Source organism: Rhopalosiphum padi, chromosome 2 (genome assembly GCF_020882245.1).
Source record: "Rhopalosiphum padi isolate XX-2018 chromosome 2, ASM2088224v1, whole genome shotgun sequence".
Taxonomy (NCBI): domain Eukaryota; kingdom Metazoa; phylum Arthropoda; class Insecta; order Hemiptera; family Aphididae; genus Rhopalosiphum; species Rhopalosiphum padi.
In genome coordinates, this window is record NC_083598.1 from 89,087,974 (window position 1) to 89,110,979 (window position 23,006).

Here is a 23,006-nt window from a genome sequence, read left to right on the forward strand (position 1 = left end):
TCAGATTTACTTCGAACTCGTAACCAAATGTCTAAAATATTGTATACAAATAATATAATTCGACGTGCCACGTAGCATAATAAATTAATGTAGAGTTGAACAGGGACCCTCTTGCACCATCAGAGATTTCATTTGAATTACAAGTTATTTGCAACTATCGTGAATATAATGTTAAAGTTAGTTATTCAAATTGTAAACATTATATTAATATTATTAATATGATAATATAGTAAAAATGTTTTTATGTACGTTGAGTTTGAAATTTTTGTTAATCTGCAATATATCATATAAATAAACTATTATAATCTGGGAGTTAGAGAGAAAAGGAAAGTTAATCATTATTAATTTTTTTAATGAATTTTCAATGTTTTTGTTCAAAAAGAAATCAGCTTGTTATAGTAAAACAAATAATAATATTAAATGAAGTAGTTTTTTGGATGCAATAATTTATCAATGCTTTTACATTTATGATAATAAATAATAATAGAAAACTGGATTGTACAGAAATTAGTGAAGCGAGATTAGTGCCCACAATATCCCATCTAACACTGTATCCGGTCGCGCCTATTGTACAAATTATAACTCTCAAAGTATCAACTAATTGTAAAATTATATTTTATTATTCAGTCTAAAAGAGTTTGGAGCACATTACAAAACCAAAAAAAAAAATAAAAAATTTATTGAATAAAATGAATAAAGATAGGTAAAAAAAAACTAATAAAACAAATGCATATTGCGTAGTCTGACCTAAAAAAAAATGGAAAAGACGCTTTGGTGTGTAGTTTTGACTTTTTAGTGTATGAATAATGATTTCGAGCTAAAACGATGTGTTACTATACCAGACTACTGTTAAGGATATTTTTTAATTTATCATTATCACTTTTAATAAGACAGTAAAAGTTAGTAATATTATATCATTTATATCATATATTATAGTATTGATACCTAACATAGAAGTGTAATAATATTATAATACCTAATCTATTATAATATTAATATATTGATTATATATATATGCTATATCATGTTATATATTATTAAACTTAAGCATTCATTAGATGAAATATTTGAAAAATGTATTTGAAATAAAAACATAAAAGTGAATACCAATAGGTACAGTAAAATAGTCAAATAGGTTCGTGATGTAATTAATTTATCATTAGTCTAAAGATTTTAAAAATGTTATAGTATTTATAAGCAATATGCAATAACAATATACGTAATGGCGAAAAGCTTTATGTTTCGATAGTTAATATATTTAATGATTAGAAGGAAAACTATTTTTAGTATAAACATCCAATTTTGTCAAAATCTAAACTTCAAACGCTTGTAGAAAAATTGTGTCTATTATATTATATTTTCGAAATTTATATTACTGCAAAAACTAATTAAATTTATAGCTTTATATTACATTTTTTAGTTTTGTTACCAAACATAGACATTTTTATCAACATAAATCATGAAAAACTAAGAATTTAATATTTCTATGAATATATAAAAAAAAACTGGCCAGAATATTTAAAATATTATAGCATGTCTAGAAAATTCTACTATAATTATTTTTGATAACATACGTATTGTAAATATATTATTTTATAATAAGAAAAAATATATATAAATATTTGGGAGAAATGTTAAGTGTTAAGTATTCGTGTACCTCTACAGTTATTCATTTTTGAATCGATTTTTTCGTAAACAAGCGTTGCATAAATATTCTGATTTTTCCTTAATTTTGTTTTAGTTTTTGTTATTTTAAAAATTACAAGGAATTATCTACTTTAGACATCAAAAAAATCAAGTCTAGATCTAATTTTCCAACAAAAATATAGTTTAAAGATTTATAGCGTATTTTTTAACCAATTATAAAGGCGTTGACAAGAAAATTTTATTATTAAAAACTAAATAAAACGACACATCTTTCTAAAACCAATAAATTGGTCGAACCACTCAGAATTTTAAACGAATAATAATTATTTATAAGTTTATAACAACTAAAAATAACAAGTAAAATTGTTGTAATGTTAGAATTTTATACCAATGGTGCATAATTTAATTAGAATACGTTTTATAATGTTCTTATATAATTAAATGTAACTCGTTATTCTTCTATTGTTGCGAAATTAAATCATATAAAATATTACGAACAGGTACTGGGCCCGTTGTCTTATCTAAACCGCCATCGTGAAACTTTGCAAGTGTTTTAATTTTGTACATTTTTGAAATGATAAAATCAAATAAATTCTGAATAGATAATACGGTCCTGTACGTGTACGTTCTCACAGCTTGACACTGATATATCGTTTTAGGGCTGTGCAAGATTTTTGCGCGATCGAGTGTTTTGCAATTATTTTTATTATTTTTTTTTTCCCCATAAATACCGTCGTTTATCACTGAACTATTATATAACGTTATAACGCATTAGCGTATACATATTATTATACGAAATAAGCGTTTAAAACATGAATGGTCGGTAGTAGAATGAATGTTTGTTTGATTTAGCCGTACGTCCCCACATAGGTAGGTATACCTAATACAAAACCGCGTGCAAGACGTATTTAACAGTTACAATATAATATTGTTTTCTTCGGTGGGATTATGTCACACGATCGTGCCAGCTGGGACAACCGGTGCAGGATTTGGGGAAACCGGTCCCGATGAAATTGCAAGTATTGCGCTTATCTATATAGGTACACCTATGCGCCGTTTTGAACCTTGACCCGCGGTACAACGACCTTGCAGCACCGCCGCCCGGAACCAGTGAAAGCGCATCGGACATCCTGCGAAGTTTAAACGATCGTGCGAATCGACCAGAGAGAAGACAAAAATAGTAAAAAAAATAAAAAAAAAAAAATTATAAAAAAGCGTATGTTTATACTATATAATATATAATATATAGTTACACTCGGCCGGGCTCTGCACCGTAATAATAGCCGTCGTGCATGTGCTTAGGGAGAAAGTATATATACGAGGCGATCACACAATATCGTTTGCGTGAATGTTAAACTGCAGATATCGTACCTGTTGCCGGTTGCAAGTTACGATACCCCCGAGCAAATTGTACGGGTAATGCGTGTGTGTGTGCAACTTCACCGGTTACTGCGGAAAAATTGCCATTGATAAATATAACTCTGTGGTTTGGTTTCCAATGGCGTTATGTGTTTAGTGAAAAAAATTAAACCTACTAATCGGAAGAAACTAGATAAATAACATAGTAAACTGAGTTTAGATATAAGTTCTGATGAATTATGTTCAATCGATTCGAAGGGAAAGGTGAATAAACTTAATGTCTGAAAAAATTATAACTTTATAAGTTATATATATATTATATCATATTATGTACATACGAACTCGTAAACGGTGCGTCGAATAAATCGGTACAGTATATTATAATAACGATACTTGACTTTATTACGGAGTTAAACGACCTCTGAGCGAAAAATCGTCTACACTTCTACAGCTCCAATTTATATATATATATATTAATAAACTAGGTAGTATGAATAAGTAGTATAGTTGCCCATAAAGATTATCGTTTTATATTAATCATCGCATTTATTAGGTAACACTCATGCGATATACCTACGTAACGTAACTTAGTTGGTACGGTATCGATGAAAATCATACACTTTTTAATATTATGAAATGTTTATTTCTCTTTTGACTTAATTATGTGAACTCTGGTTTAAATAAAAAATGGCAAGTGTTGTATAATTCTCGAACGTTTCGATTATGTATAATAATATGTGTTCTTCGGTCATTCAGTTCACGGTTTCATTATTTATATCTTATAATATATTTTATTATTATTTCATAGTGCCTATGTACAACATAATATACTTTAACAATATTTTTATATTTTATATTAAAATTAAACAATTAAAAAAAAATAATAATTACTGCAGTCCTGTAACATACCTAATAATAATATAAGTTTTAAGTATACCAAAAATATACATGTAAGTACCTAATAATAACACATTACGTGATCATTTTTAATAACTATAAATAGTATAATATGAATTACATGACTCATATTATTTAGTTGTTAGTTTTTTGTCGAACAGAATATTATATATTTATTTTCATAGTTTCTTACACTATCGTTAGAGTTTCTCCATACATTTCTACATTGCAGTAAATAAAATGAAAGTAACTAAACATTTTACATTTGCTTCATTGCTTGTGTTGGGATCTGAGCGCCGAAATGTGTGCCCTAAAAAGCCTATAAAGTATAACATGCTACTTCCAGTCATGTATAAAAACTGACCTTAATAGTTAATACACATTTAAGCCATACAGCGTACGAAAGAAAACTACAACGTTATACTGTACGCATAGCAACGTATTAAACTTATTATACATTTATACATAACTTCTAAGCTTTTCAATAGCTACGACTACATAGATAACTTATTACCTAATAATTGTTTTTAAAAATGATAAAGTCTCCCTCAACAGATACCTAAAAAATGAGGTTATAAAAACCAACTTAACGGTGTTATTTCCTAGATTTGTATTTATATGATTTAATGAATATAATAAACGTATACTATTTTGAAAGATACGTTTTTTACAAACTTTAATATTAGGTTTTTTAAGGTAATTATTGAAATAATATGTTAATGAAAACAGCTATAAATCACGATTGATAGCAAATATTTTATTTAAAACTTACTTTCTGAATTTGTATACGAGCATAGTGTTGCTAGGATGGTTACAATGAGCAGCAATTTAAAGTGGAAGCAAAGCTTAAATTTTCTGTTTGTCTGAAAAAAAAACAACAATACCAACGATTAACAACAGACATACAAGAGTAGAATAAATAAATAAAATAATTATATAGTCGCGAGTAACAGCGATGGAACATGGACACCATTTACGTTGAAGGAAATAATGCCTAATGTTTCGAGATTAACCATGGTAAATCGGATTCACGTATTTGTGGAGATCCGTTCAATTTCGTACACTTTCCTCATCTAGGTATTTATATAAATATCACTAGCTTTCACCGATTTTCTGACTCTTTGTCGTCATGTATGACTAGCGAAAATAGGTACGAAAACACTGTTGTTCCGTCATCTTATGTATACCTAGTTTAATACGTTTGATCGTCGTCGTTGTTGGTTGACGGCCGCTGTCATACGATTCCGTGAAAATGGACGAATATCTGATAACAGCTGCAGTATACACAACATATTATAACTTCGACTCGATTTTTGGTTTTAAAACCGTAAGAATTACTTAATTTCCCTATCGTTCGGTATTACAAAAATAACGAGTATAATTGTTAATTAGATACTTTGAACGTAACTTGCAGTTAATTATATAATATCATCTCTTGGTATATTTTTAATTAAATAAATAAGCTAATAACATGTATAACGTATAACCTATCTCCAAATGAAGAATATCGCGATAAAGATATTTTTCAACTAAAATACATTTTTGTGCGAGTGTAATAAACACGTCAAACATAAATCTCATAATTCGTATTCCTATATAATGGTTATAATGAGATGTTATTCTGCAGTGTCGGAATACCAGTTAGAATATCTTTCACGCGTACAAACGTGTCAGGAAAGTTATATGCTATTCGTCGATTTGCGCGTATACAATAAAGTTATACGATGAAGGCGAGATGAATACAGAAAGAGAGAGAGAGAGAGAGAGAAACCGCCCGAGTAAAGAATCATACACATTAATACCCAATCCTTTCGTTTTTAATTTTTCATAAAGGATTTAATTAGCTCGAAATTGGAGCAAATGCGAAAGCCAAAACAATAACGTTCACAACAGCCAGAGATTAGCAATTAGACATATCCGTGGCCGGATGATAATGGTATAATATAAACTCGATCCTCGCGTGTCTAATAATACAACAGTCTGAGGAGGAATCGCATAGACGAACAAGCCATACAGCATACACTCTGGACACGCGCGTTCGGGCAACTCAGCTTTCTCTGACAACACACACACACACACACACACACTGCACATATACAAAATAGCCTACGCGTATCGTTTTTCCAGTTGCACAACGCGTGATCTGAATACGGATTAATTAGATAGTCTGAAAGAAGACACAGTTCTCAAGATGTGTAGTGTATACAATATAATATTATATATATATAGGATTAAGGCGAAAACCGAGAGACTCGAACACGCGCGCACGCGCACGCACGACGTGTGAAATAAACACACATTGTTTTTTGTCAACCTTGGCTGGCAGAACGATTTTAGGTCGAGTGGACCTTTTGCAGCTCTCAATACGCGTAGCCACCAAATATGGCACTCATTAACGACCGACTTCCGAGTTTATAGTCCTACCCGTGACGCGGTATCGTGTGCCACGAACAATACCATCGGTTTTTTTTATAATTAATCCGATCGTATAACATCATCATCGTGGTAACACGGATTTACGATCGACGGGCGATCGCGACGTGATATTGTGCACAGCTCATCCGAGAACTTTTGAAAACACTATCGCGAGCACGGCGTTTCATCGGACGCCGCGACTAGTGGTTTTTTTTTTTCAGGTTTTCCTAAACGCGTGCTCGGCGACATTTTCCCCCGATCTTTGACGATCCGTGTAGTAGTATCCGTCTAATGATTATTTTTCATACGTTTTAACATTGAACGGGGCAAACGGTGTACATCGACAACGACGATTACCGATGGATTACGACCGTTACGGTATGGGTACTGGAGAAAAAAAAGGGACGCGTCTCGCACACATTGTATTATGTATGCCGCGGCCCGAAAGAAAAAGAAACGGTTTCCTACGGTAAGTTCGCAGTGTTCTCACACGGACGGGTAAATATTGGTTTTTATGCGCGTGTTTCATTCGTGTGTGTGTGTGTGTGTGTGTGTGTGTGTGTGCTTTATTTGTGGCTTTCATTAGCCGCAACAGGGCGTAGCCCCCCGGTTCACCTTGGACACGCTCTACATGAACCTCGACACATTATTTTGTGGTCCCCTACACGCGTGTAGGTATGTATTTTTATTATTTTCAGAATACTCGCATATTACCGCCGTGTCTCGTGCGAATGATTGAATGCGCGGTGGCGATGCATACGTGGACGTTATTTTAAACGTACCTATTATGTAAAAAACATCGTATACGCGTATACTGGAATACATTATACGTACACCTATTTGATATTATACGATATAATTACGTAATCTGTTCCCCCGTATACGAGCAGTTTTCCCGAAGTTCTCGTGTATAGTATACCGAAAGGGAAACATCTCGCGTAGAAACGTATAGGTGAGCGAAATTATTTATAGCTCTCTTTCTTTGAAAACCGCGTGAAATTGAATTTTCAGTATACTTAATTGAACATTTCGTTGTCAACGAATAAACGAAAAAGAAAAAGAAATAAAAAACTTATCATTCTCTATAGTTTAATTATTTTAGATATATATAAGAAAAAAAAAAGTAATAATAATAAAAATATAACACATTAATATTAAAAAGAGAAGGGGGGCGTAATGTGTGTGTATTATATTATGTTCTTCAAGGGAAACCTACCGAATGGTGACCCACTATTCTGTAACCTCATTGTTGTTTTCATAACAATTGTCTTTTTTGTGTATAAATTATCCATCACGTGTAAAAAAAAATGTAAAATATATACATAAATCAGTATATGTAGTGCATTATTATTATATATATATATATATACTATAAACATATTTTATATTTTAAATAATTCATTCCACCGCCGTTTTTCTTCTCTTTCTTTCTCTCTACATCCGATAACCCATTGTTAAATCACTGTCAATGCACTAGAAAGAAGTCTCTGTATAGAATGACACGAGAAGGCATTATATATTATATACGAGTATATGACACGATGTTTTGAAATTAAAAAAAAAAAATCGTAGATACACGCGCTGCACGTGTCATATTTTTACCTGACCGTCCAGAAAATTCAAAATACGTACAAGTCGATGGCCGGCGGGTTGGTACAACACAATCATGAATGTTGCGAAAAAAAATAATAAGCAGATCAACACGGGACAAAATAAATAGTTTGAACTAATTTTAAATATCATTTCATAAGAAATATGAAGAATGGAGAATCTAAAAAAAAATGTTGTTTATACTATATAGGCAGGTATATTATAATAAACCGTAGTCACCGTTTCGTTCCATTAGTTTCATTAATGACATCAAAGTGTAAAATAATGTTTTGATAAACGATCGCGGTGGATAACACGATATAGTTATAATGACTGCTCGGAACTGTAATGTAGACACAACAGGCACATCGCGTGAAGACACGAATTTTGTTTTTAAAACGCTTAACTATAAACAGCAGCGACCGCTATTGGTTATAATATTTATTTTTTTATTTTTGTAAAACGAACGCTCTTCTTGTACTCACTATATTATACAGCTGATACTCTTAATATTGTTGTGTAACTAATTGTTATGCATTTTTATATACCTATATACCGTCGTGTGCAATAAGTTTTCCGTGTAATGCGTTTTTTTTTTTTAGAGTTAGCTCGAGTTACGCCTTCTCTTCGTCGAAGTGCTGTTTCGGAATGGTATATATATATACCATTCCGAGACGACTTTTGTGAGTATGTAGTGTTCGTCAACGACTTTTGCTTCGACTCAAGTCCACCCTGCAAAGTCTGCACCCCCTCACGCACCACCCATATTATAATATACGTGTCGGGCGTGGTCCCGGTGAACTCGGATGACCCACACACACGTGTCAAAACGAACATTGCGTGGATAATATAGCAATATCAATCGCGCACACCAAGTCATGCCCGTTTGCGTTATATATTCGCCGCACAGCCTCCGGGTGGTGCCGGGCGATACTTCAGCAGCAGGTACACGCGCGATAATGGGCGTTGTCGCCGGACCATAATATTATTATTACTATTTAAAATTATATTATATTGTTTCTTTTTTCTTTTTCCGTTGTTGTTCGTCGTGTTGTTGTGTTCATGGTGTGCGAGTTTGTCCCGCGCGTATAACGTTTTCCTCGTTCGCCGCTGCAGCGTACGGACATAATAACGATGTATATAATATTTATATTATAAACTATTGCCGGCCCGGTCGGTAACGAAAGCCAAAAAACCGTGACTCCGCGATCGTTTACAAAAACTGATCTCGTCCGACCAACCGTAATAATTGATATTCCGTTCAGTACCGGCGCGCGTTGCGTTATGATCGCAGTTTTTTTTTCTTTACATTGTGTGAATAATAATAATAATTTGTGGTCATTGCTCTTGCCGAGTGAAAAACGCATATCGCGGGGAGGGGAGGACTCGTGTTATTATACACAGTAGCAATAAATAATAATAATATAATAATAGTAACGAAGCAAAATATATATATACTTATTACTTATACTATAAACCGCACACACGCGCACTCGTTCTGCCGTTTTTCCGTTTGGTCACCGCGTGTCGTCGTGCACGTACCCGAACGTACGTAATTTTATCGCGACGACGACGATACCAATACATTATGGTCAAACACAGTTTTCGGACCATCGGAACGCGCGTATTATTCGCAATAAGTCGTGTATGTACACACGATTGACGGATTTCGCAATCCGAGCACACGCGGATTTTTCTTCATTTTTTATGTGTCAAGCACTAACCCTGTCCGACGTTTGCAAAGTACCTACCCATACCAAACCGTATTTACGGTCGTCTAAAACGATACGTTACGTCAGAATTTTGTACCGCAAGTTGTACCATTATGATAATTAATAGCAGCGAAGTGTTGTAATATTACATGTATTTATTTGCAAAAAAACATATTTTATAAACACTGAGATGTACGGTCGTGTTCTTGGATTTCTAGGTACCTACAAAAAGCTTATTTTCTATATAGATATGGAATCTGATATCATATATAATATATAGGAGCTGTTTAAAATACCTGAGGGTATTTTGCAAACAACAATTTTATTGTTCTAAGCACCAGTCATTGTTCTGCGACTATAGAATGGATTGACCTTTCGGTTAGTTTAAAGTACATCATGAATATAATTTAATATGATAATTCCGAAGGTTGAAAAATCCACAGTACGGCAAATTACAGATCAAGCTCAATTGAATTTCATGCAGAATAATGTGTGAAATATGAGAAGATAAATACATTTAGTAAATATACTAAATACGAACAATTCTCTATGAACACATATGTCCCATGTAATAGAATATAATATTAATCCTGTATGTATGATAATATATTAATAATAATAATAATAATATTATAATATACCTGTACGTATAATATAATGATGTATAGATTAATATCCATTTAAAATTTTATTTCTCATTATGCAACCAACATTAGTACATAATAACCGTTATACCTCAATTAAATAATTAATTAGGTAGGTGGGAAAAATAATAATTCGTTTCATTAATAATAAAGTACAAACGAAGGTCAATGACTTAGAAATCAATGCTAGTGAATATGTTTCGATAAAAAAAAAAAACAAACAGAACTAGGTTGAAATTTTTGGTTAACATTTTGAAATATTTCAATGATTAGATTTGATACCTGTATTATCGTTTCATAACTTATCTAACTATAATAATATAGATCAAAAAATAAATATTAAAAGTATTTTGAAATAATGAGCTCGAAATATATTTTGTACGCGTGTTATACACAGGGACACTGCAATCTCGTTTAATATGGCCGTTAAGCACTATTAATGCGTACATTACCTATACTTAAACTAGATATTATATCAAGAAAATGCAGCTAAACCAGTCAATGGCACACGTAGAATATTATTTAAACGATAGTAATAATTATTATAATTTTTTTTATAAAATGTCCGAATAAAACTGGTCAATGCTAAATGATCTCATAACGTTGATATAATTCCTATAATACGTACGTATAGATAATGACTATATACGGCGCTATTACGACACGGGAATTACGAAATCTATTATCTTACTTGAATTTAGTTTATTTAGATAAGTAGTAGTTATCTATAAACACCAGCAGCGTTACATATTATTATAACATAAAGCAACGCTCAGGGATATTTTTTTTTATTCTGTGGTATTAAAGCTGTATACGCCATTCGCCTGCAATACGTTTCACTTATCTTTACTATGGTATAGGTACATTATCAAAACTAGTTTCTATTTATTATTATACATATTTGCAATAGGGTTTTATAATAATTTCCACTTCCAGAGTACTTATGCATAATGCATTCGTGTTTATATCGACGAACAAATTACTATATTGATGTACCCATAATGTGATTATGATGTTGTATTATTTTTCATTGTAATTTTTAATTTTCAACAACAAATACGAAACGTTTAGAGAAAGTGTTAAGACGAAACCGTTGTGTTTTCCATGCGTTATTTTATAAATTATTTATTCGTGCGCGGGACATATAATTTCGTCTGTTTATACGCAATATAATGTTATACGACGATGCGAATAATAGCATCCTTATTGTTTCACAAAATTTAAGTGACTATTGTAGAAAACGATCGGACATTAAAAACATACAAAAACGGCCGTGAAATATAATAATTGAAACTTTTACGGTACAACAGAGAAAATCGATGTTTTGTTGTGTTGGGAAATCAGCTTCGAGGATCGGGTCCCGCGGACTACACGCTCGTCGGCGTCATCGCAGCACCGATGCAGTCGCAAACGATCGTCAAAACTCTCGAGATCGATTAACGTCTGGAAAATCGTTCGGCAGTCCGCTCCGATCGTCCTGTACCCGACGCAAAATTGTGACGGATGGCGCGCGCGTTTTCTATAAAAAGTAAAACAACGATATTCGCTCGGGACGCGCGCACACGCGGTATTTTATACGATTCCCTCGCAGTGGCGTGTTTAGGGGGTGGGCCTGGTAGGCAAGTATTAGACTAGTATAAGTCCGATGCTCAACGAAAAATGAAAATATGATTTATAGGTAGTAAGAAAAAAAATTGTTTTGATTAGGTTAGGTATAGGTATTTCAATAATAATGTAAGATATTAAAAGAGAAGTTGTGGATTTTTTTAATATTGTACATGATATTGTATTCTAAATGTTGTTTTTGTTACCATAACTTTTTCTATTACAATTATTTTTAGTTTATGAGTAATCTAAGAATAAAATATCGAAGAATAAGTGTATGTTTTAATAAAAGGTAAAAATAAAAATATTGAAATTAGTCATTTAGAATAAAAATACTAAAACTTAAATAGATCAAATTATAATATGGGACGACGGGGTAAAACCATTCTGAACTTCACTTTTAAGGCCCATCCACAAAAAAAAGTTCTGGACACGCCACTGCAGTCGCTCGAACAGTTATTCGATTACATCGTCGTACGCTTTATATATCATAAGCGGCGAAGTGCGAAAAAGTCGGCTGCCCGGCTGGCTGTCGGGATCGAGGTGCGAAAATCACGAATGCGCAACCGACGTGTGTGTCCGCGGCGACGTGCCGCTGCGCAACCTTCGGCCGCCCCAGCAGTCGGTCGGTCGGTCGGTCGGCTACCATTTAATGGTTTTCATAGATTCGTAGCTCGCGCCCCGGGGGCACGAACGCGGTGGGGGCTGACCGAAATCTAAACGACTTATATTAATCGATTTCTGCATTGTATTATATTATATTGTACGCGAGTGTAGAGGTACACGCAACTGTTTTGTATTAGAAAAAATAAAACGAACGGAGCGACATTATAATGATAATAATAATAATAATAATAATATGCACTATTATGTTCATTAGGTATATATATAATAGGTATTAGATGCCAATGTATAATATTATATGGTCAGGCTTAACGTATTTTTAATATGTTACAACCATTTTATAATAGTTGTATCGCGTCGGGCGATTTGCTAAATAATCGATCGAACGGCAACACTTTGCCAATCGTGTCGTTTGCTTCACGTTCGAATTGAATATTGACTCAAAGTCATAATTATTAACCATACTAAGCACCTCTATTATATAATATTATTACCATGCACGGTTACATCGTTGCAACTGCATCTGCATATATAGAGATCGGCAAACCTTGGGGATATATACCATACCGCGATACTATTGTAGAATTTGGATATACACCGCGAACGCAACAAAGTGCTACCGACCCGGTTATTGCAGTAAAAGGTTCGAATCTCTGATCGTTAATGACTAACTGTTTCACGGCTACAAAATATTATTACTTGGACGTATTTTGTTAAGCATTTTCGAAAAAAATATGTTACATCATCTCGATACTATACTCGGTGGTTTAGTGCTGAGAAACAAACTACCAATATATTATGTACAATGTATGTGTTGCCGAACACACCGTTTTTATATTATATTATGTGCGTAACATTTCAATTGTATTCAATGATACTAACAAAAGTAATATATATATGAATGAATTTGATGATTTAAAAGATGTGAAAAATGAATTTTTAAAACGAAAGTTAACGACCTTTAAGGATAAATGACCATGAAATTGTGTACACGAATAAAAATTATAAAAGAAAATTATATTACATAATAATTTAATATCGATAATAAATTATGTGTTGTTTTTTTTTAAATAAATAAACACCTAATCGGTTAACTACGATTAAATCATACTGATGATTTGTTTAAAAAAAAAAACATTGACATTTTTATTTACATTTTATTATTCCCTACAAAGCTGTCAAACCATAATCTAAAAATTTCCTGTTAGATCTCGATAAAGAATTATTTTAATATCATACAGTTAATTGAATGTGTAGTAAGTTCTAGAAAAGTCTGGTAACATTTCAAGGACAACTTCTCGAAGGTCGATGGTCAGATTGCTTACCGCATTTTGAATTATTCCTATTTAATATGATTTTAATATGTATTATATTATTAGTCGGAACAATGATCGTGTTGGAACTTTTTCAACATTATTTTAGGTTACAAATCTCAATATGTAAAACGTACATAAAAATTAATTTCAACAAGTGCATCCGGCTATAATGACAATAATTGTGGGAATGAACACTTGTACTCGTTTAAATAATGTATATATTTAAAATGTCTCCATTACGGACAACTTACTTTCATATATATAGCTATAAAATGAACCTGTTTTAAAAGTTAAAAATAATTAAATAAATATATAATATAGGTACGCGTATATTGTGTATCATAATAATAATTAATACGGAGACACTTGCCGTCTACCTAATAGCATTAATATTACACATTTCAGGTAATTCCGAATAAAACCGTAGAAGTAAACCAACGGCAATTAAAACGTCTGAAAAAACGCGACCCGTATTATTGCAGATTGACTATACATATATATATATAGAATACAAATATCATTGAGAGTTCAAGTACGTTACGAATAAAAAAAAAAAGTAAAATTGCACAGTATATAACCATTGCAGTGATTCAGGAACACGATTGCTATATAGTGTCTCGAATAACCGACATCCGCGTATCTAGCGTACATATATATAATAATATAATAATAATAGTAGGTAAGACGTGAATCGATAATAACGAAACCACAATAAATATAACGATATTATATTGATGTGGCTAATCCATTAAAACCGAACACTACTGCGGCAGTAGCGGACGCGTGTACAGCAGATATATATAATATAGTGCAATTAAAAACAAATATAGGCAAGTCTGCAGTGTGCGTCGTGATTTGAAAATCTATTTTTTAAGTCCGCGTGTTTTTAATTTTTTTTTTGTCCCAAGGTTACTTTTCCTTTCACCCGAAATGCACGACGACGTGCACAATTATACGCGAATATCACAAAATATTATGTATAACAAACGTGTGCGATACAGGTACCCACGGGCACGCAACGAGAAAAAAAATCACCGAACGAGCAGTATACCATTAATTCGAACCGTTCGGACGGTTGCAGCGGCGGCTGTGATAATCGCGTGTCATAATAATAAAAATAATATGTTTTCGCAAACGGACGATATCTGTCAAATATAATATTATAACGATATATAGGTCAAACACACGCACACGAACGGTACGCGTATATTATTATATGCACTTGGCGCCTGAAAAATAGTGCACGCGAATTCGATAGTTCGATCTGAAAACTAAAATATAACATTATAAATCGCGTATTTCTGTGTAATAATGTGCTTGTGTATACATCGTTCGATGTCTGCGCGTTAGGTTAATGCTTATAGTCCGCTCTACATAATATTATATATTTATATGGGTACAGTGAAAGCGAAAGCTTTCGACGATAAACACTTTCGTTGGTAAACATCGCGATAATTGGATACTATATAGGCGTGTGTGTGTGTGTGTGTGAACATGTGTCTACATTTCGTTATTATAATATTATTTATGGACGAGGAAAATCTTAAGAATATAAATCGTATGTACGCACACTGCAGGCCGCACCTGTGTAACGGACGAGCGGTTCCAACTAGGTATATAGTCGAAAACTGTATATGTATACATATATACCTATTAAACACCTATTGGACGCGAACGTTGTAGTCGTAAACGGTCTGCGAATATTTCAATAATTGTATGGCGATAATGTAGTAATAATAATAATATGTAACCCTATGTGTATACGTGCAGTATAACACTATATGCAGTATATACATATAATATTATGTGTACCGGGTATTATGCGGCAAAGGAAAGGACTTTCACTGTCCGGCTCGACCCGTATACCTATTATAGATATATCTATTATATTAAATTACTATATTATGATATTATTATCATTGAATTATTATATTCTAAAACGAAATAAAATAATGATAATGATAAAAAGTCTCGATCGCTTAATAAGATTATGTGTGCACTCCGCGGCGGCGGCCGAGACGTCCAGTTGCCGTTTTCGGGCATAAAATACGCGTTGCGTCATCATTTCCATCGTTCCGCCGACAATAACGGACAATATTACTATTATTATTATTATTATGTATCGTTTTTGCAATTATTTATATGGATGATACGTAGTTTTCGCGTCGGCCCGCCGTTGCCACTGAAATATATTAATATTAAATAAATACTCGGCCAAGCCCCCTTCCCCCCCCCCTGCTCACAGTGCAGCGGCTGACAATATATGATATTGCGCCCCGAATACTCAATGCGACACGCAGAGGAAACGGTATGGGCAATAATAGCCGACGAAACGGGCACGAGCGACTTTCACGTCCTGATTAGTGATGATTAATATTTTATGATATTATATTCCGCAGACGTCCGATAGGTTTTTTTTCTGGGCACGGTTTAGCCCGACATTTTTTTTTACTTGACAATATTACACGGTGGCCGCGTCACGATAAATAAAAAAAACATTGTTTCCACGGGGGAAAAATATTATGCGCGACGGCGTATAACATCCCGACAATCGCGGCGCCCGAGTCGCAGTGCATAATAATATACGTATTATTTTATACCTATTGTCGAAACCAGATATTATTGTTTTAATGTATTGCGCGTATGGTTATTATTATTTTAACATGATATGTACTTATTTAACTATAATAACACTGGCGTTTCAATAACGCGGCCTAAATGTCTATAACAATTTCTCAGTAAACCCATTAACTGCTACATTACATAACATCGTATAGGTACATTATCATATTATTATTATTATTATTATAAAAACACAATTATTACGCTTACTGCGGGCGGAGTAGTAGTATATTATTATAATAATATGTCAATAACGCCGCCTCGATGCTGCGCAAGATGCGCGTATATCATCGTACGAATTAAGAGTATACCTAATGTACGTGCGCACGTAGATCTGAAAATAATTTATATTTTTTTAAATGTGAAACGTCCATTGTCGCCATCGTCATATGCCACGATTTGAATTTAATTTAGCTATTATTTTCCGACAACGGTCAAACAATACGTAATAACAATATGGCCACTATACACGGTTTCGGAATCGTTAAACAATTAGTAAATGCCATTTCGTATGGTGCGTTGTTATTATGATGTTAAAACTTGCGTAAAACATAATATTCTATATTTTGTATCACCTCACGATTGCGGCATACATACACGTACCTATATATATATATATGGCTATATAGGTGTACCATCTCTGTGTGTTTTAATATTAAAAACCCGTCGTAAAACGTTTAACAATATATTCAATCTACATAAAATAATAATATTATACTCTGCCGCTTCTTCCCAAATCAATACAATGTTTTCAACATGCATTCCTGTATTATTTGTTAGTGAGCTCATCTTAATAATATACGCATTAGGCACTATTGGTAGCCGGTCGTATAGGTACACGGTTTTCCAGTTTTGTCTTCCGTTTTTTCATTCCCAAACCGGTTTTTTAACGTTCAGTATATGTATTTTTCGTAAAATAATACAAAATATATATATATGCTTCCCCGTGTGTGTGTGTGTGTGTGTATTATGTACGTATAATACTTTTTTCAACTTATTGTACGCGTATATGTATATATTTTATTTATTTTATGTCTTTTTATTTCGTATAGTATTTTTATTTCAGGGTCAGCCGATGGCCACACAAGAAATATATAACTATCAACAACAATAACATTCATATGGCTCACCGGACATTATCGATATACATCGGTTTACACTAGGCTTTGCGTTTGTTTTTAAAAATAAAATCCTACCAATAATATCGGTACAGTGATAAATTATAGTGTGTTATTGTAGTATTCGTATTATTCAAACACGACGTGTACTTATATAATATATACGCAGTGATTTTGAACTACCCGTATAATATATAGTATGATAATAATATTACACTATATATGCGCTGTATACGAGAACAAAGCACAAGTGGGTATTTAAATTCTGTTGCTGAATATCTGCTTTAATATTATTTACTCGTTTGTTAACAGTACTAGTCCTCAATCTACCCCTTGAGCAAAATTCATGAGCGAAAAATAGCTCAAATACACGCAATCACACGCGCAGAAAGCTTCCGTCGTAACACACATAACAAAATGTACCGTAGAAAAATAATGAGTATCGCAAGGGAAACGAGACGAATTGTGGGGCTTGTGAATAGTATGGTTCAGCGTACAGAACGATCGTTTGAAGACGGAATAAATAAATAAAAGGAAAGAACCCAGGATCTGAAATAAAAACGGCAGTCTCCGCTGTACTTTGGTTAAAAAAAAACAGAGACTATTAGGGACTCGGGTAACGATCGCTGCTTAGCTACCTTGACCGGGCCGAAACTGGATGGAAATCGTTTTCGAATCTTCTAAATGGATCTTATATGGCCCAGAGTCTAACCCGCCGATAACGTCTGACGGGTACATATTATCACAGGAGTTAAGTTCGTTCGGTCGAAAGCGTTTTTTTTTTTTTAATCGATCACGTCCACGAGCGCGGACGGCCGACGATTAAAAAACCTATTATATACACAGTCGCACGGTAATATAGACGAGATCGTCATACCGACATATCCAGACATCCTCCTCGTCAGTGGCGTGAGTCAACTGGGTTAAGTGGTCGCGGCGTAAACGGACGAGTGTAATATTATATACGAATATAATACACTTATACAGCCGTATTGACGTAAGCCGCGTGGGCGTCGATACGTGTCCGTATCGCACGTACATACAGTATAGATACTTTTCTCTACGTAGAAGTGTACCTATTGAATAATAATAATAAAGTCTTTGTTGTTATTACTATTATTATCATCGTCATGTATACATATACGAGTGTATAGTGTATAGTCACCCGCGTTTCTATAACGATATAATATACGTATATAGGTGGATGCGGTGCGCCGCCGCCGCGCCGTGACGATTTGGGCGTTTTATTATTATACAACACGACGTTATAATAACGCCGCGGACCTGAAACTGGCCGCGCGCCTACGTGGGAAGAACAATGTTCAAGTAGCACTTCAGATTTGTTGGTTTTTCTCTTTTCGATATAATATATATTGTATTCTCCGCGCGGGTATAACAGACGTAAAGTCGTCTTACGGTCGCGTTGCGCAGTGGCTGCTGCGATATGTGTAACGATATTGTAATATCGCAGAATGTGGGTATACATAATATTATGTGGTCCTGCGTCTTGGACGTGCACAATGTAATAATAATATTGTGCTGGATACATTATTTTTTTATAATTTTATAAACGTACCTATTATTATTATTCTTTTTTTTTTTTCAAACGCACGTGTCAACATAGCAGTAATTGTGCAACTTCTGGACGCATGGTCTACGCGCTGCGGATAGACCGGCGGCCGATACGTGAATGTGTCAACCTCCTTTCTCTCGGGGCAAGAAAGAAAAAATAAAAAAATAATAATAGTCTAACGATAATAATAATAATAATAATAACAACGCGACACACGAAGAGTAGGGAAATTAATTACGGCCCCCACGTGACTTAATTAAAAATCATTATGTTATTACTTATATTATGTACATATATATACATACATCGGTACGCGAGTTTTATGTATTACGAATGTATATTAGACGGTAGACGGCGAGTACCTACGCCTTGTTCTCATCACCTTTTCGTCTCACAGACATTCCCCTTGCGAAACAGTGTCCACAACACTACATTAATCGTACGCGACAGATCGGCCTCCAAAACTCAAACGATATTATACGTTCGTGTGTAATGTATATAATATATATACGATTATACGGTATAGGTACCTGTCTCAGATGTGTACGCGTGTTCGGGTATCTACCGCGGCAGACTTCCAATCGATCTGCCCTCTATATATAGCAATAATTTCCGAGTATAACCTACACCAGCCGTCACTATAGCGCTATTGACATAAATTTAAAAACAAATTAAATAAATAAATTATGATAATTTATAGCCGTATTGAGATAATAATTATACGCTGTTGGCATAATAGTTCTTTTAGCCGCAGCATAATGCATATACAGTATAAAGCGGACAAAATATAATATAACACGCGTGAAAAATTACACACATATATACACACCAGCTAATTACCTATAGCTATACGAGAAATCTACATATTTTCTATGTAATATTATCTAACGTGTGTTTTTTATTTCGTCTCGCAATCTCTTGATATAATACATATACGATATAATGTATTAGTATATAGGTATAATACGCACATATATTATAATATATATATATATATATATACTATAGATCGACAACATATAATATGTATCTTGCAGTAGGAAGTATTAAACTGCATTGTATATACTATTATTATACTTTATTAATCAAATAATGAAAACGGTTTCTGCTCCTCGTCTACCTATACTTATGTAATGGCTATATATAATTACTCATTATAGTTTACCACGATAGTTTTCGGAATTTTGGAATATCGCTGAATACCGATAACTCTATAAAAACGCACGCCATCTTTTCGATGTAGAATAATATATATATATAGTTGACGTATAGATATTGAAATTGTTTTTTTTTTCGTCTGTTTATAACATCCGATAATATTCGCGCTACTGACCGCACCTCACGTCGAGCATATTAAATGCACTTCCTGTCAATGTACAATGACGGTTGATTGAACTGTCAGGTTGCCAACACATATATCTTTACGAAACACGTATGCACTTTACGCAATTCGATTCCTAGTACTTAAAATAAAATATACACTCCCCGGTCCCCGGGTATATCGTATCGATGAACATAATAATAATAATTCGTCACATATAGCCCACTCTGAAATGTATATTTTTTCATTGTTATTAATTATATTGGTCAATGCAGGCTGCGGTACATATAATTAGAAATCTTGGAAATATCTTATTAATATTATGTAAATATTAATTTTAACGATCTTTATCAATTTTAAATGAATATTAATTCATACACGTGCATAGGTCAATTCCTGTTGAATTAACATGGAAACTGTTTTGAAAACTATAATATTATATTAACCATTAACGATGTTTCGCAACACTGTGATCATTGCTAGAGAACCACACCCTTTGTGTATACAAATGTTTTAAAATTTATTATTAAAATTAATTGATGCATAGGCACACTAACACTGCACTAGACAACTGATCGAGAAAGCAATTCATTCGAGTGCCGTGCTACGATATATATTAACCGCTTTCTATTTAATTATGGAACACTATATCACATATACCGGTGGCGTTAATTTTCACTTTTATGCATAACACATAGTATTATAATATAAAAAAAAAACAGAGTAATAAGACACTTATGTAATGCTATGTCCCTCCAGGAGTAAATATATACGAAGTTCATTTACCCAGAGACTTTAACGTGGGTATGACAGTGTTATATTCATAGAGTTTTATTTTTTTATCATACTTAAGTCATTTGAAAAAAAAAATTGGATATTTATCTGACCCTTAGAGTATATATTATTATAATATTATACATTAAATTACCATTTTTATTTGTCAAAATCCAAATGGGAGTGCTGCCACTCGGTCACTGTTGTTCGCGCACAAACCGCCCGGAACACATTTACGATTGCGTGGTGTGTGTATACAGTGTACAGATACGTACGTATCTATATTTATTCGTATGTGAATTAAAATAAACAAAATAGAAAAATACACAAAACAAATTCGAATTCTCAAATGGAAAGACAAGTCAGAATCGCGTTGTGTCTAGATTGTAACTGACATCGGACAACGCGTCTTTGCCGGAGGTTTGATCGGTGTGTACGCTACGACTATACGCTACGAAAACGAGGACGTCGGACACTTGTCCTTTCTATTTTCCCCTCTCTCACCCTTCGATACGTGGTACAAAACAGACCACCACCTTGGCGGGAATTGATATCTTAGAACAGTTCATAAATGGAGTAGAATTTTTTTTTTTTTTTGAAAAAGTAACTCTCAAATCGACAAATCGTGTACCAATATGTATACAATCAGTGTTGCATTATGTAAGCGATGTTATTACCGCTTTATCATCATATGTATTTGGAGAAAACCGCTTTCCCCTCGGATGAATATGTATACAGAAAATTATTGAGAGTGGCTTAGTCCCGTGTAAACGGCTCACACACATAGGTATATACAATAGCTTTAAAAATAATATATTTTATGTACAATGTTTCCTAGTTAACAATCGTTATCTAAAAAAATATTAACACTTTTGAAAACATTTTTATTTTATACGTAATTTTGAAACTATTCGTTTTTGAATAAAAAAAAGTTAAATAGTAAACATTTTTTAAATATTTACTTTTTTGTTGAGAAAATACAATTTCCATTTAATATTAATAGGAAGAATACTCTTCGATTCATACGAATTGAATTTTCAAAGAGTAGGTACTGAGTATTTAATTATTTTTTTAAATGTATGAATAATGTTGATCTATAGGTACCCTCTCTAATCGTTAAAAATGTATCTTTCATTTATCGATACATTCAGAAAAATGTTCTATTTTAAAATGTCGAATTTAAACCAAAAATCATCTTCGGATTGAGATTTTTTGAAACGAATGATTTATTTGTATTTTGATTTCAATTTATAAAAATGATCTATAATATTTTTTATTGTTCTTTTGAAAACTCAAATAAATGATATAGAGTCCTTATATTTTAACTGTATTAATACAACTATACCTTAAACTTTGGTTTTTTTAATTTAATTGAAGTCTTTGTGTTACTTATAAGTTTAGGTATAACAATAATTATATATTTACTAGAGTAGAACATTTAACTAGCTATAAATTCATATACATTCCATGTTAACCAAGTTTGCACAGATTATAATATATATTATATAAGAACAATTAAAATAAATACACATTTTTGAAGATAGGTAGCTCTAAATATTTGAAACAATTTAAAAGCCATGAACTATTGCTTAACAATAAATAATATTTTAACTCTATAGTAACTTTACTTGCTATAGGTATATATATATAAATATATATTTATACAGTTACTAATAAATAATAATTAATAAGTAATAATTGTAGAATTAAAAATCAATAAGTATAGGTAGTAAGTAAATGTATTTTTATAATTTATAATGATAAACACGATAATATACTTTCGCATATA

The 23,006-nt window shown here is 32.9% G+C and overlaps 1 protein-coding gene across 1 annotated transcript in view; it reads right to left on the reverse strand.

Annotated features, from left to right (window-relative positions):
* The window catches only part of LOC132920021 (probable chitinase 10), a 32,957-nt gene extending 11,289 nt beyond the window's left edge, over positions 1-21,668 (reverse strand). The window contains exons 1-2 of the mRNA XM_060982028.1: positions 21,372-21,668; positions 4,676-4,766 (exon numbers count right to left, since the gene is read on the reverse strand). Of these exons, the coding sequence (XP_060838011.1) occupies positions 4,676-4,766; positions 21,372-21,374 (94 nt within the window). The 5' untranslated portion in view covers positions 21,375-21,668. The remainder of the gene's footprint in view (positions 1-4,675; positions 4,767-21,371) is intronic.
* Positions 21,669-23,006: the final 1,338 nt, after the last annotated feature.